General features: G+C 36.1%; 1 protein-coding gene across 1 annotated transcript in view; it reads left to right on the forward strand.

Annotated features, from left to right (window-relative positions):
* The window catches only part of LOC128982827 (vacuolar protein sorting-associated protein 8 homolog), a 306,699-nt gene that overhangs the window by 159,137 nt on the left and 128,008 nt on the right, over positions 1 to 19,554 (forward strand). Inside the window, exons 10-12 of the mRNA XM_054401853.1 lie at positions 17,145 to 17,279; positions 17,669 to 17,782; positions 18,435 to 18,716. Of these exons, the coding sequence (XP_054257828.1) occupies positions 17,145 to 17,279; positions 17,669 to 17,782; positions 18,435 to 18,716 (531 nt within the window). The remainder of the gene's footprint in view (positions 1 to 17,144; positions 17,280 to 17,668; positions 17,783 to 18,434; positions 18,717 to 19,554) is intronic.

A 19,554-nucleotide genomic window follows, 5' to 3' on the forward strand; every position in this document is an offset into this window, starting at 1 on the left:
TGATTGAACGAATTGTAAAGCGCCAGGTATCCACATTTTTGGTAAATTTGAATATATTTTCTAATTGTCAATTTGGTTTCATTAATGGAAGATCAGCCACGAATGCCATTGATTGCATAATTTTAAAAATGTTGGAAGCGTTAGAAGACAGGAGTCTGGCTCAGATCACTGCATGTGATCTGAGTAAGGCTTTTGATTGTATAGATCATAAAATTCTTTTGAATAAATTGGAGCACTATGGCATCCGTGGTTGTCCTCTTCAGTTTGTTTGCTCTTATTTGAGTGGTCGGTCACAATATGTAGATGTAAAAGGAAAGTATTCGAACTGTACTAACGTTTTGACAGGGGTGCCTCAGGGCTCTGTTCTTGGCCCTTTGCTTTTTTTGGTGTCAGTCAATGACTTGCCACTTCATATTGAGGGATCATCAACCACAATGTTTGCGGATGACACTACTTTTTTAACTATACATTCAAATTACAATAGTCTTAAGATAGCTGTAGATAAAACAATGGAGCAAGCTGGTGTATGGTTTGGTGCTAATAACCTAGTTCTAAATGTAGACAAAACACAAAATCTTATTTGCCTAACAAAAAATAAGAATATCGGTTGTGAGGTAGTGGACAACAAGGCTGTAAAGATTCTAGGTGTGCTTATTGATAGTGATCTGTCCTGGTCTTCTCATGTTGATTATGTCTGTAAGAAGTTGTGTAGAGTTTTATATTTGTTAGATAATTTAAAAACTGTTGTACCTGATAAATATGTTAGAGTAGCCTATTTTGCTTTTTTTCAATCTGTTTTAAGTTATGGTTTGATTCTCTGGGGGAACAGTAGTTGTATTGAAGATGTTTTGTTACTGCAGAAGAAAGCAATGCGAATAATAACTAGATCTCAATTTAAAGCTCATTGTAGGCCTTTATTTACCAGCACTAAGATATTAACTGTAATTAATCTGTATATATTTGTATGTTTAGTTGATGTAAAAAGTAATTTAAGTAATTTAGTTGTTAGAAGGGACTGCCATACGCATGATACAAGACATAACTCTTTGCTCCAAATTCCACAACATAGACTTAGTTTAAGTGCCAAGAACCATTCCATTTTGAGTTTAAATATGTTCAATATACTTCACCCTGAATCAAGACTTTTACCAGATTCTGTATTTAAAGTTAGACTTTACAGCTGGTTAACTGTAAATCCTTGTTATCATGTTAAAGAGTATTTTGATTTTAAAAAAATACAACTGTAATCTTTTAGTTAAAATCCGCATGCACCTAATGTTTAGTTATAGTCTCATTGTACCTGTTTAGTTAAGTTTATAACAAATTTTGACTTGGCCTATTGTATAAATGTATATACTTAATGGCAATAAAGAGATTTGATTTGATTTGATTTGATTTGATTTGATTTGATTTGATTTGATTACTGCATCGAAGAAGGATCCATAAATAATCTATTACCACACCCATTAAGATGTCTTATAGTCGGTTCATCAGGGTGTGGAAAAACAAACCTATTGCTCAATTTTATCTATAACGTAAAGGGTGTAAAGTTCAAAAACCTTTATGTATTCAGCCGATCCATTGATCAGCTAGCATACACACAGCTACGTAAACACTATGAAAAAGTAGAGCACGCACTCGGCACAACTATTGCATACTTTTACTCAAACTGCAGTGACTTGATACCACTAGACGAATGTAAGTCCAACTCTTTGGTGGTGTTTGACGATTGTCTTTTAGAAGAACAAACAAAAATAAAAGACTATTTCATACGAGGGCGTCATAAACAGGTATCTTGCATTTATTTGAGTCAGAGCTACGGGCGGGTAGACATGCAAGTAATAAGGAATAACGTTAATCTTTTGTGTATATTCACACAGAACAAACACTATACACAAAAGATATACAACGACTTCGTTGGATCCGATATGATGTACCAAGAGTTTGTAGGCATGTGTAAAAAGTGTTGGGCGGAACCTCACGGTTTTATGTCAATAGACACTACTAAAAAAACGCATCTAGGTAAATATAGATGTATGTTTAAGGAAACGCTATACCCTAATAAAAACATTTTTGCATCAAATACGTGTATTTTGTTACATTAACGATATTTTATACTTAAGAGCGTATTTACACTAAATGATAGTGTTTATGCTAAAAAACGATATTTCAAATTAAAGAGCATTTCTGCACTAAACAAACGTTCTGTTTTTATCAAAAGCGTTTCTATACTAAATAAACGTTGTATTTATGTAAAGAGCGTTTCTACAATCAATAAACGTTTCACATGTACATGTTGGAATAACGATGTGAATCTTACGTTGTGTTTATGTGTTACTAAGTGCACAATGGATGCAAAAGAAGCTAAGCGACTTGAGACTCTAGAAAAGAATCTCGTCAAAAAATTTCGGACAGCGGAACAGGAGGAAAAGAAAGAACGAGCTAAGAAACTGGAGGAGATTGCAAACTCCCATCCCAATACACATGCAATACAAGACATCACGAAACCCCCAACACGAGTAACAAGTAAAACGCGAGATGAACCTCTGACAGTTGAAAAAGCTAGACAACTGGAGCAACTGCAAACCACTCTGCAAAACCAGTTTGAAGAAATACATGTTAGGGAAATGGAGGAACAACGTGTAAGGGAGAAAAAGTACGAGGCTATCACTAAAGCGATTAAAGAGAAAAAAGAAAAGGATGAGGTACTGGAGAAAAAAACAAAAGAAATGCTAAAAAAACAAAAATACAACCAGCTAATAAAACGCAACTTTAGACCATCAGTCTCTAGTACACCGGACCGAGTCGGTTATATCGGTTCCACTCAAGACGATGATGAAGATGAAAAAATGGAAGTAGTTGCGGATAAATCAATAAAACAGTTGGTGGATACCAAGGTCGTTAATCTCGGAGTGGTCGGGGCTAAATATCTACCACGAGCTAGTGACTCTCAATTCGGCATTTATTTCGATGAGGTAGATGAGCAACTAAAAATCGGTTCTGAACCGGTTGGGTTTGATTATGATGACATTATTGTAAACAACAAACAATTTAAAGGTACTGAAGGACTATGGAAACTTTTAACGAAGAAAGGGTTTTTGCAGTCTAATGAATACACATCAAACGATTGGCAGACATACAAAGATATGCTTTTGATGACAAACTCTATCTTCCAGAAAAATGATCCTACTACACGACGTCCAAAATCTAGTTCAGGACAAAAATGGCGGAAAATGATAAAACCTATTTGGGACGAAGTTATCAAACCGACCGATCCGATTGAACAAGATATGGACAGGGATGTATTGACGGGATCCGGTTTAAAACGCTACCATGACGGTCCGGTTGAATATCGCTACATCAAAGACCTCAACGAGCTCATCAACCGTCTGAATTTTATTTACGCAGAGGAGGTTGCAGGCAACAACAACTTTCACAACGAAAAACTATCTGTTGTTAAATTCATATCCGACCGTATGCAAGAACTGATTGACCAACCGAACGGGGTCAAATACGTAGTACGATGTTTGTCAGCCTTGCCTGAACGCGCGATAGAAGGCTCGGGATTGTTGAACGACATCATCAACAAACTACCTGTAGAACTACACGCCCCGCGTAACTGGAAATTCGATACGTACAACTTCTGCGGTCCAGACACAAAGCTCACTGAACGATTAGGTCGTGGTGACAAGGGTGTGAATCCTTTAGACGATGCGTGTAAACAGCACGACATATGGTATAGAGACCACCGGAAACCCGAAGACAGATGGGTCGCAGATAAAGCGTTACAGAAAGTGGCGTGGGACAGAGTGACGTCTAGCGACGCGGACCTTAACGAGAGGAGCGTAGCCCTCGCGACCACGGGTGCGATGTGGTTGAAACGTAAACTAGGGATGGGTTTAGGTACATACGCGTGTTCATATCCCTGTAGAAAAAAAATGGGTATATATAAGTGAGCAGCATGGACAACGCTTGGCGAATCTTGTCCCGCGAACCGAAGGCACCGAACGGTGTACTCACCGACGAGCTCGTTATGAAGTTCGATAGGTACCTCAACTGGGACCTGTTGTCAGTTCACTATGATTTCTCCATCGATATGCTACGTATTTACTTCCATCGTGTTGACTGGGGTCCTATTCTGAAGAGGCAAAAATTCAGTGAGAGCTTCCTTCGTGAGATGGCACCAAACTTTGAGCATGCATGGTTTGCTGTCAGCAAGCACCAAATACTTTCCGAGTCGTTCATACACGACTACGCAAACAAAGTCGATTGGGAATACATTAAAAAGTTCCAGATCGTTTCGCAACAGTTTTTGGATGATCACAAAGCTTACATGGACGAGGAGTTCGATGAGTAAGCCTATATATATACCATGTAGTTAAAAAAATAAATAAAAAATAATTAACTTATATTTTTTTGTTCTTGTGTGTTATTAAGTTATTGTAGACAATGGAAGCACTGTACGAACGTTTCTCCACGGGAGTGGTGAAAAGCTAGTACCGAGCTGTTATGCCGATATCCGAGTTGAATTTCAACACACCAAACAATTACACAATCTTCAAACTCGATCACGGAGACACGTTTTACGACTCGGCAATTCAATATCACATCTGCGACGAGGTAGTAAAAAAAATCCAATGGTCAAACATATGATGCGACTGCCACTATAGCCCTGATTGACAATTTCATACCATACCTCTTTACAAGAATCGAACTGAAAAAACACAACACAACAATCGATGTGGTCGATCATCCGGGAATTACAAGCACTATCAAAAGAATTCTAAACTATCCTCAATCGATGAAACCCGCTTTGCAAAACTGTGGGTTCGCATCAAGATACTCGCTTGGTGGTGGCAAGTTCGAAGCGATTGGAACCTTAGCGCATCTCGGGTTAGGGTTCTTTGACCACATGCGATATCCCATGTACAAAGGTGGATTTGAGATTGTGTTCACAAGAGCTGAAGATAACAATGCTCTATACCATTGGAAAGGAACCGGTGCCGCAGCTACCGATCCTGAGGACGGTAAAGTGAAAATCACTTCCTTCGTTCTCAGAGTTCCCATAGTGGAATATACGTCAACTAGCAAAATCCAACTAATCGATGGTCTAACAAAGCTTAGTGAAAAAGACGAGTTCATCTACAACTATTATCAGTGGCAATGTATTGACAAAAAGGGTGTGTTCGGATCTACGTACACATTCGACATTACAAACGTTTATAGAAACGTATACAACCCTAGATTCGTAATCATGTGCTTTCAAACTAACCGCACGAATGATCAGAAAAAGAACCCAGCGCAATTTGACAGCGAAAATATAAAGAACTTTGCAGTTAAAATAAATGGTCAACGTTAACCTCAAGAACTACAAAACGCTGCAATCCTTGAGGGACGTTGGAGAGTGATTTACGAGCAATTCATGAGATATCGTAAGGTGAATTTCGATGACAGCTCAATGATCATTGACCCAAGCGAGTTTATTTCACACTACCCACTGTGTGTTGTCGACACACATCTTCATCCGATGAATACAGACCGTTCTAGAAGTGACATTCAAATAGAATTCGATTTCACAAACGCAATCGCATCACCATCAGCCGATTCAGGCACTACCGCATATGTCATCGTAGTCTCTGAAAACGCGTTTGCCTACGACATATCAAGGAACATAATCAAGGTAATGTAACTGCGCATTTATATAAGTGAGAGACATGGCGCAATTGGTAGATTTGCTTAACGCGTGCCAAGCACCCAAATACACTAAAATCGAAGAGCTGCGACATGAGCATCCCTACAGAATAGTGGAGTTGCAGCGAGTCGTGACGAGATACGGTCCCTCGGTAACTGCTACTGTCGAAGAAGACCCTTGTGGCAATCTAAGAAAATTGTATCTCCCATGCAGGTACAACAACGTTTTGACAGACGTCATGATTAGAAACTACAACAACGGTGTCAACGAAAAACTTGCTTTGATACCCAAAAGCCATGGTCAGATCGAGTTTACAACAATAAACTAATAGAACAGAAGTGCACAAAATATTAAAACTGAAAAACACAAAACAATATTTTTTCGCCTCCGAAGGATGCATTGGCGTGGTCCAAACCACACCACATGCTGAGTCGCCGACCTACCTCACTCCACGTGGTCACAAATCCATAACTACAGTAGCAGAAAATATTGCTATTTGCACCTTGCATGCAGTGCGGCTGAGCAGCAGACAATAGAACTAGATAGACAACAGATCCAACTCCAATGCTGTCTAAATCAGAGGATCAGTCTCTGCCTGTAAGGTCATCCTCTGTTTACATGTGACGTCATGGACACACCTCCCTCCCCGACCTACCTCAACCCACGTGGTCTCTGATCCTCTGTTTACATGTGACGTCACCTTAGTACTCAGAACCACACCACGTACTGAGTCGCCGACCTACCTCACTCCACATGGTCACAAATCCATAACTACATAACTACAGTAGCAGAAAATATTGCTATTTGCACCTTGCATGCAGTGCAGCTGAGCGGCAGACAATAGAACTAGACAGAATAGAACTAGAAATGTCCAACTTCAATGCTGTCTAAATCAGAGGATCAGTCTCTGCCTGTAAGGTCATCCAAATCAGAGGATCAGTCTCTGCCTGTAAGGCCATCCTCTGTTTACATGTGACGTCATGGACACACCTCCCTTCCCGACCTACCTCAACCCACGTGGTCTACACTCCTCCCTCCTCTGTCCATGAATCCTCAAAATCACTACTACTCCTATATAATATAATATATCCATCGTATATATTGTGTTAAAAATAGTTTATATAAATTTATTTAAGTTATGTATTTTTGTCATGGAAACAAGTAATTTTGGCATAATTATTACACTAAAAATGAAAAAGATTATGTTTGCAGCTACATTTGTCCAGGTTTATTTATAACAATTACCGAAACCAAGACTTTTAATACTATTGTTCATGACCTGACTCACTTGGGACGAGAGGGTCCGACTTCTGTCCCAAAAACAGGTGCCATCTGGAACTGATAACCACCATCTAGGACATTTCCATCATTCAATTCTTGTCGATTAGACTCAATATTGGCTATCGAAGTAATAATGCAGTGTAGGCCTATATATTCTTTATCTTCCTCATTCATCAGATTGGGCATTCCATGTAAAAAGTTCCCTTAGCAGTTCTGGCATAACAGGGTACAATTGGACATTTTCTTGCATGCACAAATTGCTCATGTGGCACTGTTATAATCTTTAGTACATTTGCAAAAAAACTTGGTTAAGGGATTAACTGTTCCTGGTTACTATAATTTCGGTGTCGCTGTTCAAATGAATACTTACTGACCAGTGGCGGTCCCTGGTGTGGGGGGGGGGTCAGTGAGGTATATATCCTCTCCGAAATATTTTATTACCTAACATAAATACTATTAGCTTGAAGATATTTTAGAGCTCAAATACATATAAAACTACGTAATAATTATGCTTTAACTTGCACATTTTTTCGGGGGGGGGGGGGGGGGTTGGACCCTCCGGTGGTTATCCCCCCCCCCCCCCCCCGAAATTAAATGCTGGGACCGCCACAGCTACTGACTTTTTCAATCTGTAGCGTCTTTCTTGGTCTGCCATCTTCGTGCTGTTTTCTGAATTGCTATAGTATTGAACAGTGCAGCCTTTTTGGTCTTTCTCATACCACTCTCATTAAATAAAGGGAAATGGAGCAAGTTCAAATCGTTAACAATCCTTTAAATATTAATAGCTTTTTTAACTCATACAAATCCTTTGAAACAGAATTAAAGGTTTTGCTACAACGTTTTAATCATTGCAATATCGATGGTTGAACCCACAGAGGACAAAGGGAGAGCCATATTTTCCCGTGACAACTTGTTGTCTGAAAATGATTACCATTTGATTAATTACTTACTGACCAAGTAATAGATCATCGTAACAGTTAACGGATTCATCTCTTACAACCCCAGATGCTATTGACATGATGTCTTGAGTTTCAGGGAAGAGTGGGTGATTTTCCAACATTGCTGTCAGTTTAAAAATATATAAAATTTCATCATTTGTATCGTTTTATCAAGGCCAACTCTGTTTGGAAAACCAACTACCCTCAGAAATGTGGGGTTGGGAGTGCAAAAAGGTAATCTGTTTTCAGTTTTAACCAATGAACCACCTAACCCACGAGAAAGTTGGGCTTGTTTTTTTTTGCAAATATACTAAAGACTGTAGCAATAAAAGATGTACATGCAATGAAATGTCCATTAATTGTTCCTCGTTGGCCGTTATGCCAGAACTGCTAAGGGAACTTTTTACATGGAATGCCCATTCTGATGAATGAGGAAGATAAAGAATATACTGTATAGGCCTACACCACATTATCACTTCGATAGCCAATATTGAGTCTAATCAACAAGAATTGAATGATGGAAATGTCCTAGATGGTGGTTCTCAGTTCCAGATGGCACCTGTTTTTGGGACAGAAGTCGGGACCAAAGCCTTCTCGTCCCAAGTGAGTCAGATCATGAACAATAGTATTAAAAGTCTTGGTTTCGGTAATTGTTATAAATAAACCTGGACAAATGTAGCTGCAAACATAATCTTTTTCATTTTTAGTGTAATAATTATGCCAAAATTACTTGTTTCCATGACAAAAATACAAAACTTAAATAAATTTATATAAACTATTTTTAACACAATATATACGATGGATATATTATATTATATAGGTAAGTGCTCCAAAACCTGTTTTCTATCCTTACAAATGTAAAACAACAGCAGGCTAATCGATTATATGAATTTATTTGGAAAAGAAACGTCTGAAAAATCAATTTAGAAAATAATTTTAATATTGTTTTGAGAATATCTCTAAAACTAATGCATATACATAAGAAATTATAACCATTCTTGTAGATAATTTTATCATCTTTCTTTTTATAATTTACATTTTTTCCGTACGACGCACGGTTTTCAGTGTAGAAGTAAAAAACAAAAAAAATGGGGTATTTCCCCCCCTCCCCCTGCTGAAGCAGCAGGGCCAGGGGCGGGGACTTTTGGTATTTTTATCTTCTAACTACCCCGAACACATTCCCGCAAAAAAAGAATTTCCCCCTCTCCATGTCCTCTACAATACCTTTATTGACTGGACTAATATTGCACACTTACCATTAAGTAAAAATAGTAACAGATATTTAATTGATTTTAGAAACAAAGGAACAAAGTGTACTGCTTAGTTTTTTTATATTTTCCTTGGTTTAATTTAATCAGTGGTGTGGCAATACACAAATAATAAATTTATCAAATAAAGTAGGCCTAAATGTGAACTGAAAGCAAGGCCCCACTAGAAAAAACCTTTTTTTCTAGTGGGGCCTTGACTGAAAGCTATGTTAAGATAAAATAAGAGTTTTTTGTATTACCATTTGATACAGTAGAACTTCAATTATCCGAACTCCAATTAACCGAATCTCCAATAATCCGAATCGCTTATTTCAACAATTTAAAAAACTTAAAGCTACAGTAATAAGTTTTGCAAAATATCAAAGAATTGTTATTAAACACATGTAGCCAATTTTGGACTTTGATGGAACACTATTGACTTAATAACATGTATAGAACACTTGTACTATGAGCATTGTAAAGTGTAAAAATGTTCTGATTTAAATTATTATTAATTAAAAGTTCACTTAGTACCGAAAATGAGGATTTTTCTTTAAAATTCCCGGAATTCCGGTAAAACTCCGATTATCCGAATTTTTGATTATCCGAATGGGCTCTGGTCCCTATTGATTCGGATAATCGGAGTTCTACTGTAATTAATTATAGTTACACAATATACACAACAGATTTTAAAAAACAAAAATCAACAATTTACCGGTAGTTATTGATGATATTCTTTAGTTTAATTTAATCATAGGTTTAGCAAAACACAATAACTTAATTTACCATATATATATTAATATATATAAAAAGTGAACAGAACTATCAATATATATATATATATAAACAATGTGATGTGCAAGTTATGTTAAGTTAATCTAACACATGTTAAGCAGTTAGAATTTATTTAAAGTAGCCTCCAAATTCATATAAAAAATCTATACATTGTAATTTTCATACTGTTTCCATGAAATCATATAAATAATATTATTTTCATAACTTAGACGCTTAAACAAATCCAAAGCAGAGCCGGAGTTGATACCAGGAGTTGATACAGCAACGGTTATAGAATCTTTTTTTTATATAATTATTGACATAGTTTTAGAATAAATAATCCATGATAAAAGGTTAGATTAAAATAAACCTACCTCATAGTTATGGAAAATATTATATTTAATTTCTTTGTATCAGCTGTCTGAAGTTGTGAAATATGCAGTTTAGCAGTTCTTCTTGTTTACATTTAAATGTCAAAGCAAATGTAAACAAACATTGTTAGTGTTCTCATCACAGCCATGGAGACCAATCAATATTTACTTTAAAAATCTTCATATCAGAACTTTTAAAGCCAAAGGGGCAAAGCCTACGGTCAGTATCGAAATGTGAATATTCCTATAATGGTCCTTGGTATGGTAACTATATTTTTGTAAAATTTTAGCCCAGTTGGTTCAGTAGTTTTTGCACCTATTAGTAATACACATACAGACAGACACCATTAGATTTTAATATAATAAATAAATAATAGTATAGATATGTTAATTGTTATTGTTTACTTCTAGTTGATTTGTTCTAAAAATACTTTTACTTAAGTTATTCTATCGTGATAAATTCTGATTTTCATGGGTTTAATACATGGCGCAGTATTATTTGCATAGTTTGGAATGACCGAAGGCTTTGGTTGTTTCAACTGTTTATGTATTAATTAATATACAGACAATGAAATTTAACTTTTTTACCTATATTAACATTACCACAACTCTTGTGGTATCTACCATTATCAAAAAAGTCTATCATGGCTCATACACATGTAAGAATGCCTGAACCTTTTTCCTTCCAACCAGAGAATGGTCATCTTGAAAAAACGTTTCGAAATATTTAAAACAATTAGTGATTTGGATCAATCAACTGAAGAAAAATGAGTGAGTACACACATATATGCAATGGGCCCGAAATCAGAAGAAATATTCTCATCCTTCAAAATGACCAATGAAGAGACAAAATATAAAACAGTCATGGACAAATTTGATGGGCACTTCAATCCAAAGAAGAATATTATTTATGAAAGAGCCAAATTTCTACAACAAAGAAAACAAAGACTAACAGAAACTGTAGAACATTTTGTGACAGATTTATATTCTTTTACTCGTACCTGAACGCTTGAAGATGAAATGTTACTAATGGTCATTATTATTGGTATGCATGATCAAGATTTGAGTAATAAACTACAATTAGAAAATTCAATTCAATTCAATTCAGTTCAAACATTCTTTACTTTCATTATTGTACATGAAATTAGTACAGTACATAGAATTGCGTCAAAAATATTGTCATAATCATAAGACTAAATTAAAAACTAAACATACTAAAATTCATCCAATGAATACAGTGGTCTTGAAATTAAATAATTTTTTAAACTTAATAATACTAACTTCTTTTTTACCTCTTCTTTTATATAAACTATTATTAAGTAAAGTGCATTGGTAAGTCCCTCTATAATCCGCTTGTAGGTATATCCTTATATTACTTGCCTGTAATAATATTCTGCTTCTTAATAATATTTACTAATAGTCCAGTCAATGAATGATCCGAAAGTAGGTGTAGAGTGCGTGAGCAGGTAACTAAGCGATTCCTTCAGAAACTTGTTCAGGGGGCTTAGGGTGTTAACATACCAAAAGTCCTGACTCCTAGGTGGTGAGCCAGGGGGTTGGAGGGGGGAAAAAGGGGGGGAAAAAGGTACGCATTTTGGGTTTTTTGATTATATCTCAAAAACTATCAACTTTTTGTATACTATAGTTAATTATAAAATTGAAGAAGATTAAATTTTCTACAAGAAAAGTATATAATGTGTTTATTTTGGTTCAACAGATTACGAGTTATAACTTATTTAATTGATATCTTATTAAAATACTCCTTCCATAAGAAATACATGTAAATTAGTATGTGAAATGGGGCGAATCCTATCCGCCCAAAGGAAATATAACTGATATTCTGGAAATCTTGACAAAATTTCCAGTAATTTGACACTTTAATCATGAAATTTTGTCAAAAATTAAAGCGAGGGTGAGCGTTTAAAAATGGGATGATTTAAGGTTTTTTTTATATTTCCAATAAAAAAACACCAAAACTCGACATTTTGTTACCTCGCCCTCGCCTTAATTTTGGATCAATTTTAATGATTAAAGTGTCAAATTACTGGAAATTTTGTCAAGATTTCCAGAATATCAGTTATATTTCCTTTGGGCGGATAGGATTCGCCCCATTTCGCATACTAATTTACATGTATTTCTTATGGAAGGAGTATTTTAATAAGATATCAATTAAATAAGTTATAACTCGTAATCTGTTGAACCAAAATAAACACATTATATACTTTTCTTGTAGAAAATTTAATCTTCTTCAATTTTATAATTTACTATAGTATACAAAAAGTTGATAGTTTTCGAGATATAATCAAAAAACCCAAAATGCGTACCTTTTTCCCCCCCCTTTTCCCCCCCTCCACCCCGTGGCTCACCACCTAGGAGTCAGGACTTTTGGTAAGTTAACACCCTAAGCCCCCAGAACAAGTTTCTGAAGGAATCGCTTAGTTACCTGCTCACACACTCTACACCTCATTCCTTGACTGGACTATAATCCTCTTATAGGTATTCAGTTTTCAATAGCCTTATTTCAACAGCTTTTTAACACATTGTCCAATAAAATAAAAATAAAAATATTTCAAAATTGTTTGAAAGTAAAAGATAGGTTAACTTTATCCAGTAATTTAAAATCAGTTATATTTTCTATATTAAAGACAATTTTTTTAAACTTACTTATTTAAAATATTTTTAAGCACTGTTAAAAAACACTTTGATTCTTTTTTCAAACTAAATACATTTAAAACCACTTTGATTCTTTTTTCAAACTAAATACATTTAAAACCACTTTAATAAGACTTTATAAAGCAGGTATTGTAGTGCCTGTCAATTCAGGTGCTTCAGGTGATAACTAACTAAGTTATAACTAAAATAAAGTTACATTGGAATCTGCAATAACTTCACTTCGCAATTCAGAAGAATTGAAGCGACAAAAAGAGGAATTGACCCTCCCATCAATCGAAGCTGTAAATAAAAACCAACGTGAACCATCCAGTTTTCAGGATCCTAGATATGATAATGCAATACATTCATCCAAAAGAGAAAATAGGGATCAAGGGAGATTAATGTACTAAAGCTCAAATGTTAAGAGCTATCCTTGGAATTTAGGTCAGCGACCCAGGTTTCGAACCTAAAGGTTCATTTTCAAGCTGATACCAAGTTGAAAACATCAATCCTAAATTCCAAGGATCACTGACAAGTACTACAGGTATTTAACCTTTTTATTAGTAAATTACGTGATCCAGAGGCTAAACATGTTAAGAGCTATCCCAACTCCTGTATTTGGTGTGGTTCAACCCCTTCTCATCGAAGAGGTCTGTGTCCAGCAAAAAATCGCAAATGTTCTAGATGCAAGCGAAATGGCCACTTTTCACACTGTGTATTCAAAACAATGTTCAAGAAATAGACTTGGATGGTTCAGATGACTTTACCTAAATCGTTAATGAACTAGACCCATTGAAAAAATTTATTGGGGGTGTGGATTCTAGTAAAACAAAGAATGATCCCTGGACAATAAATGTAAGACTTAATGAAGACACTGTCAAGTTCAAAATTGACACAGGAGCTGACGTGACAGTAATACCATCTAACATAAAGCTAAGCAAAATAATTGCAGTCCAGCCTACCCAGAGAACTTTAAGTGCGGCTGGAGGATCGCCTCTTTCTGTTTTGGCACAGTCACTGCCAATTGAAAAACTAAAAATAGAAACGGTTATCCGTGAGGTATGCAAAACAACTTTCAACAAATCTGCTCATGATTGGATCGAAAAATTTCCTAACCTTTTCAGTAGTCTAGGAAAATGTAGGGGAGCTACAAAATAGAACTTAAAAATGATGCAAAACCTAATGCGATATCAGTTCCTCGACGGATTCCAGTACCTCTTTGGGATAAAACAAAGAAGGAGATTGAAAATATGGTGAATATGGACGTTATAACACCCGTTGATCACGCTACTTCTTGGTGCGCACCTATGGTCGTGGTGCCTAAGAAAGATAGCACTCAGGTTCGAATATGTGTGGACCTTACTATGCTTAATAAGAACGTGTTTCGACAAACTCATCCTATTTGTCGCATTGATTATACGATGGCTCGAATAAAAGATGCCAAAGTCTTCTCCAAACTGGATGCCAACCATGGGTTTTGACAAATAGCTCTTGCAGAAGAACCTTAAGATCTCACTATGTTTTTAACTCCTTGGGGCCGATACAAATTCAAAGTTCTTCCATTTGGTATCACAAGTGCTCCCTAGTATTTCCAGAAACGAATTCAAGAAACCTTAGGATCTCAACGAAACTGTTTAGCTCACATCGATGACATACTTGTATGGGGTTCCAGTCAAGAGGAACATGACTTGATCTTAAATGCAGTTTTTACAGAAACTCAGAAATGCTGGAATTACATTGAATAAAGACAAATGTGTATTTTCTCAGCCAGAATTCAATTCTTACAATTCTTAGGACATCACCTTTCGTCCCGAGGGGTTCAAAACAGCCAAGAAAGAGTCAAGGCCATTCTTAAGATGAAACCTCCATCTGATATAAAAGAAGTAACACGCTTCTTAGGAATGATTAATTTTTGTGGTAAACACATACCGAATCGATCAAAAATACTAAAACCAATCCATGATCTACTTAAAGAGAAAAATGAATGGTTTTGGGGAGAACAACAACAGCATGCGTTTGAAAGTATATAAAAACTTCTGACCTCAGCACCCCAACTAGCATTTTACGGCCCTCGCTTACCAACTCTTGTGTCAGCAGACGCTTCTTCTTATGGTCTCGGCGGATTGCTTCTTCAGAAACATCATGGTGGTATATTCAGATCTGTTTCTTAAATTTCAAGGTCACTTACAGAAGCTGAAAAAGCATATTCAAATATTGAACGTGAAGCTCTGGCAATCACATAGGCTTGTGACAAGCTCAGAGACTATATAATTGGTCGAGAGATTGTAATTGAAACGGGTCACAAGCCACTTGTGAAAATCTTCTCATCTAAGAATTTGGATGACATTACACCTCGCTTACAGACTTCGCATGATGAGATTCTCTATTCAGTGACATATACACCTGGAAAGCACCTTGCTCCAGCAGACTGCCTTTCAAGATGCCCAATTCCAAACAAGGAAACATATGACATGGAAGAAGAATTTGAAGCCTTTGTTCAAAATGTGGTTGAAAACATACCCACAACTGAAAACCCATCTTCAGAAAGATTGCAGTATACTGTCATTTATTGAATGGCCAGATAAATTACAACTTCCATCTAAACTAGTCCCTTACTTCTTGGTTGAAGATGATATATCACTGATGGACAACTTTCTTTTACGCAATTCAAGAATAATAGTACCATCAAGTCTTTGTCAAGAAATGCTTCATAGAATACACGTCGGTCATCTAGGAGCCACCAAATGTCGAGAAAAGACTGGATTCAGTTTATGGTGGCCAGGAATGGCATCATATATAAATATGATGGTAGCTTCATGCCCAACATGCATCAAACACAGAGAAAATCAAAATGAGCCGCTCATTCTTTCCAAGTTTCCAAAACGTCCTTGGGAAAAGGCAGCAATGGATTTGTTCAAGCTCGATGGCAAATGGTTCATTGTTATAACAGATCAGTTCTCAAGGTATTTTGAGATTGCAACTCTACAATCGCTCACTGCCTCTGAAGTTATTGAGAAATGCAAGTCAACGTTTTCTCGCCACGGTATTCCTGAAGTTTTATACTCAGATAGTGGAACGCAGTTCGGCATCACTAGTGCTGAATTCAGAAAATTTGCCAAAGAGTAAAACTTTTTATGCAAAACAAGCAGTCCTCAGTTTCATCAGAGTAATGGCTCAGCTGAGGTGGCTGTCAAAATTGTAAAAACTGTTCTACAGAAGAACAAAGGTAACCCATATTTAGCTTTGTTGTCTTACAGGAACTCTCCACTTGACAATGGTTACAGTCCAGCACGGTTATTATATGGACGTAGACTACGGGACATTTTGCCAACTTTACCATGTCATCTAGAGAAAAAGCCGGACTTCACTCATCTCCGAGAGAAGGAGAATCATTATAGACAAAACTACAAACAAAATTATGATCGAAGACATGGGGCTCGACCCTTATCAAATGTAAACCCAGAAACCAAAGTTTGGATATCTGGAACGTGAAGGAAAAGCTAAACTCACCACGATCTTTTAAAGTGCTGACTGACAAAGGAACCATAGTTCGAAGAAACCAAGTTCGAACGTACATAACCAAGTTTTCAACGGTTAACCAAAAACGTCAACCATCAACTAGTGGTCAGATGGATCATCGAATCGATGAAGACATAAGAAACTTTTCAATGGTTCCTCCAGACACGTCTGGGAAATCTTCAGCTAAAATAACATCCAGATCAAGACGGCTTATAAAACCTCCCCAGAAACTCAACCTTTAAAGAGCGAGATGTAATGATTGGCTCTACTGACAATGTCATTCTATATTTATATTATCATATGTTAATTGTTATTGTTTACTTTTCTAGTTGAATTGTACTAAAAATAATTTTACTTAAATTATTCTATCGTGATAAATTCTGATTTTCATGGGTTTAATACACGTTTGTACTACTTTTGCATAAATAGAGAGAAAATTTCAATTAAAATAGGTGATTTCAGAAGAAAAACCTACATCCGACGACCGATTAAAAAAAACCAAACATAAACTGAACCTTATATAAATCAGCATCCAACCAGCAAATGACCATCACGAAAAGAATACATAAAAAAAGCTAAAGCACGAATAAAATATGTACCAGTAAGTGGTTGTGTAATGGCTAACCAGAAAGGAAATTAGTCTAATGTACAACACTTATGCTTTGTCTAGGCCCTGGCAGGAGAGCGGGCATGCTACAATTCTGTAGAGAGCTTTGGTAACCAGCTGCTACTGCTGGGCACCAGATCATTCCATGTCATCAGTATACGCACATGGTTAGAGAGAATCAATCACTTTTTGGATCAGGTGTGTTTTAAAATAAACCTTATTTAAAAAATTAAAACAGACATGTTATACAGCAATTTTTTAAATGAATAAAGACTTAAGCTGTCCTATATGAGTGATGAGTAGCTTGTGCTGTTTTACTTTAATGTCAAAATGGTGCATTAATGAGCACACCGATTTTACCAAGTAAGATATAAATGTTTAAAGTTTATGCACTAATTTAAGTTTTAATCTTGAAACTAAGCTAATAATTACTTAGCTGTTATGGCGGTGTCACAACATTACTTGATTTCATAAATCCGTAAGTTATTAAAGAAGAGACCGGTTTATTATTCGGTTAGTAAGTAAAAATGGAGTTGTGCTGACGCTAATTTCCACTCATTATTTTCAATGGTTTTGTGTTTCTATAGAGCAGATACCCTGAAGCTCTAAAGCTCGGGATGGAGTTTCTTGAGGAGAAGGGAAAGGCTGTTCTAGGACTAAGAGGACCAAGGAAACACAGACATCGAATAGTCAGGGAGAAGGTAGGGAGATGAATCTTCTTACAAAGATGTATTTTGCAGTTACCCAACATATGTCTGTGAAACTCTAAATAACCATTCGACCTATTGACAACAAAATTTGTTTATATTTCAACACAATATCCATTTTTAACCAAAATAAAAAAAATTAATTTTGCACTTAAAGCCACACAATGGGTGTTCAATGTTAAACTTGTGTAGTGTATATAAATTTTGTTAAGCTAAATTTTGTTATTAATTTTTTTTTTTAGTTCCTTTTGGAGATGGACGGGATTGTACTATCAGTTTGGGATTTTTATTTCCTTCCTGGGTTTTGGGATTTAAATTTCTTTCCTGATTTTGGGACAAGATTTTTCTTTTCTTGTTCAGCAAGGTAAACTTCTGTTGGTGGTTTTAATTGATTTTTTCCAGCTTCAGCTGGGTTTATCCCATATAGTTTGAATACTTGTTAGGGTGCGTTTACAAAGAAAGATGGTTATAAGCGCTCGGTCCCCAGGTACTGTGTACTAATATTAAAATGTTTTAAATACTATCTCACCTGAGGACGGGATAAGATTTCAGATCTTGAAACCTCATGAACAACTTAGTTTTTTACTTATGGTGATAGAAAATATCTGCAATATTCTCTTGAATAATTTTGTGTTTTTCTCTGAAGGTCCTTGACACATTGAATACCTACATAGACAAGACTCTAGAGTCTGGGGACAGTATAAGCTACCACGAGGCTCTACCTGTCATTATCAGCCAATGTGTTCAGCTGAACCAAAGGGACATTTTGTTCAACAAAGTGTGGGATGGGTTGTACTGTGACCCAGGTGCCAGAGCCATCTACCTGCAGGCACTGGAAGCTGTCATCTTGGATGGCAAGTTAACCTCGGTACCTCCAGAGATCATGCAACAACTAGTCAACCAACTGGAGCAGATGGAAAAGTGGAAGGTAAACACAAACAGATAGAATACACCAACAAAATTTTGCCCGAGCGTCAGAAATGAGGGATGGTACGGTGTAATCAGTGAAAAACAATCCCCATCCTCCCCCAAACCGATGCTCTAAATGATTTAACTTGTTAGTTTTTACCATAATAATACATGGACTATATTGGTCAGTTAAAAGACAAAGGAAAATTTTGAAATTGGATGTTGAGATTTTGGTCTAAAAGTAAGGGTGTGCGATGCAGCATTTTTTTCGATTTGATGCATCGATGCGATTCAAAGAATTTTGATTCAAATCGATGTGATTTGAATTGATGCAGCAGGGCATGATTTTCTTTCAAAATTATTTAAAACATTTGTTTCTGTAATGGATTGTTCACCTTAAAAAATTGTTAAATTAAAAAAAAAATACTAAATAAAATTATCTGATAGGAATTGTTAAGGAAATTGACAGGAAAGCAAGCTTACCTTTAAATAAGTCCATAGAGACACATAAAACATCACAAAAGTAAAAGTAGAAATTTTGGTGGTCACTGACCACTTTTTCAACCACTGGAGATTGGAGAAATGGCAATGGCAGTTGCAATTTGAATCTATTACACCTTGGTGGGTTTCTAGAGTGGGTAAATCATTGGTAGCTTAGGTCCCATCTTCTTAGTTCTGAGGGGTTGCAGTTTGGAGGCATTTGTTTTAATACTTTTGAAGAGAAGCAGCTATTGAAATCAGATTTGGAGTGGGATGAGGCATGGTTGACTACTGGTTTGTCTTTATAATTAATGTACCAGTAGTTATTGAACTATCTTATCAAATTGTTGTTTCAAACATAATATTTATACTAAGTG

This window comes from Macrosteles quadrilineatus, unplaced genomic scaffold (genome assembly GCF_028750875.1).
Source record: "Macrosteles quadrilineatus isolate MER2022 unplaced genomic scaffold, UCM_ALF_1.0 Scaffold_1__1_contigs__length_201487025, whole genome shotgun sequence".
Classification (NCBI taxonomy): domain Eukaryota; kingdom Metazoa; phylum Arthropoda; class Insecta; order Hemiptera; family Cicadellidae; genus Macrosteles; species Macrosteles quadrilineatus.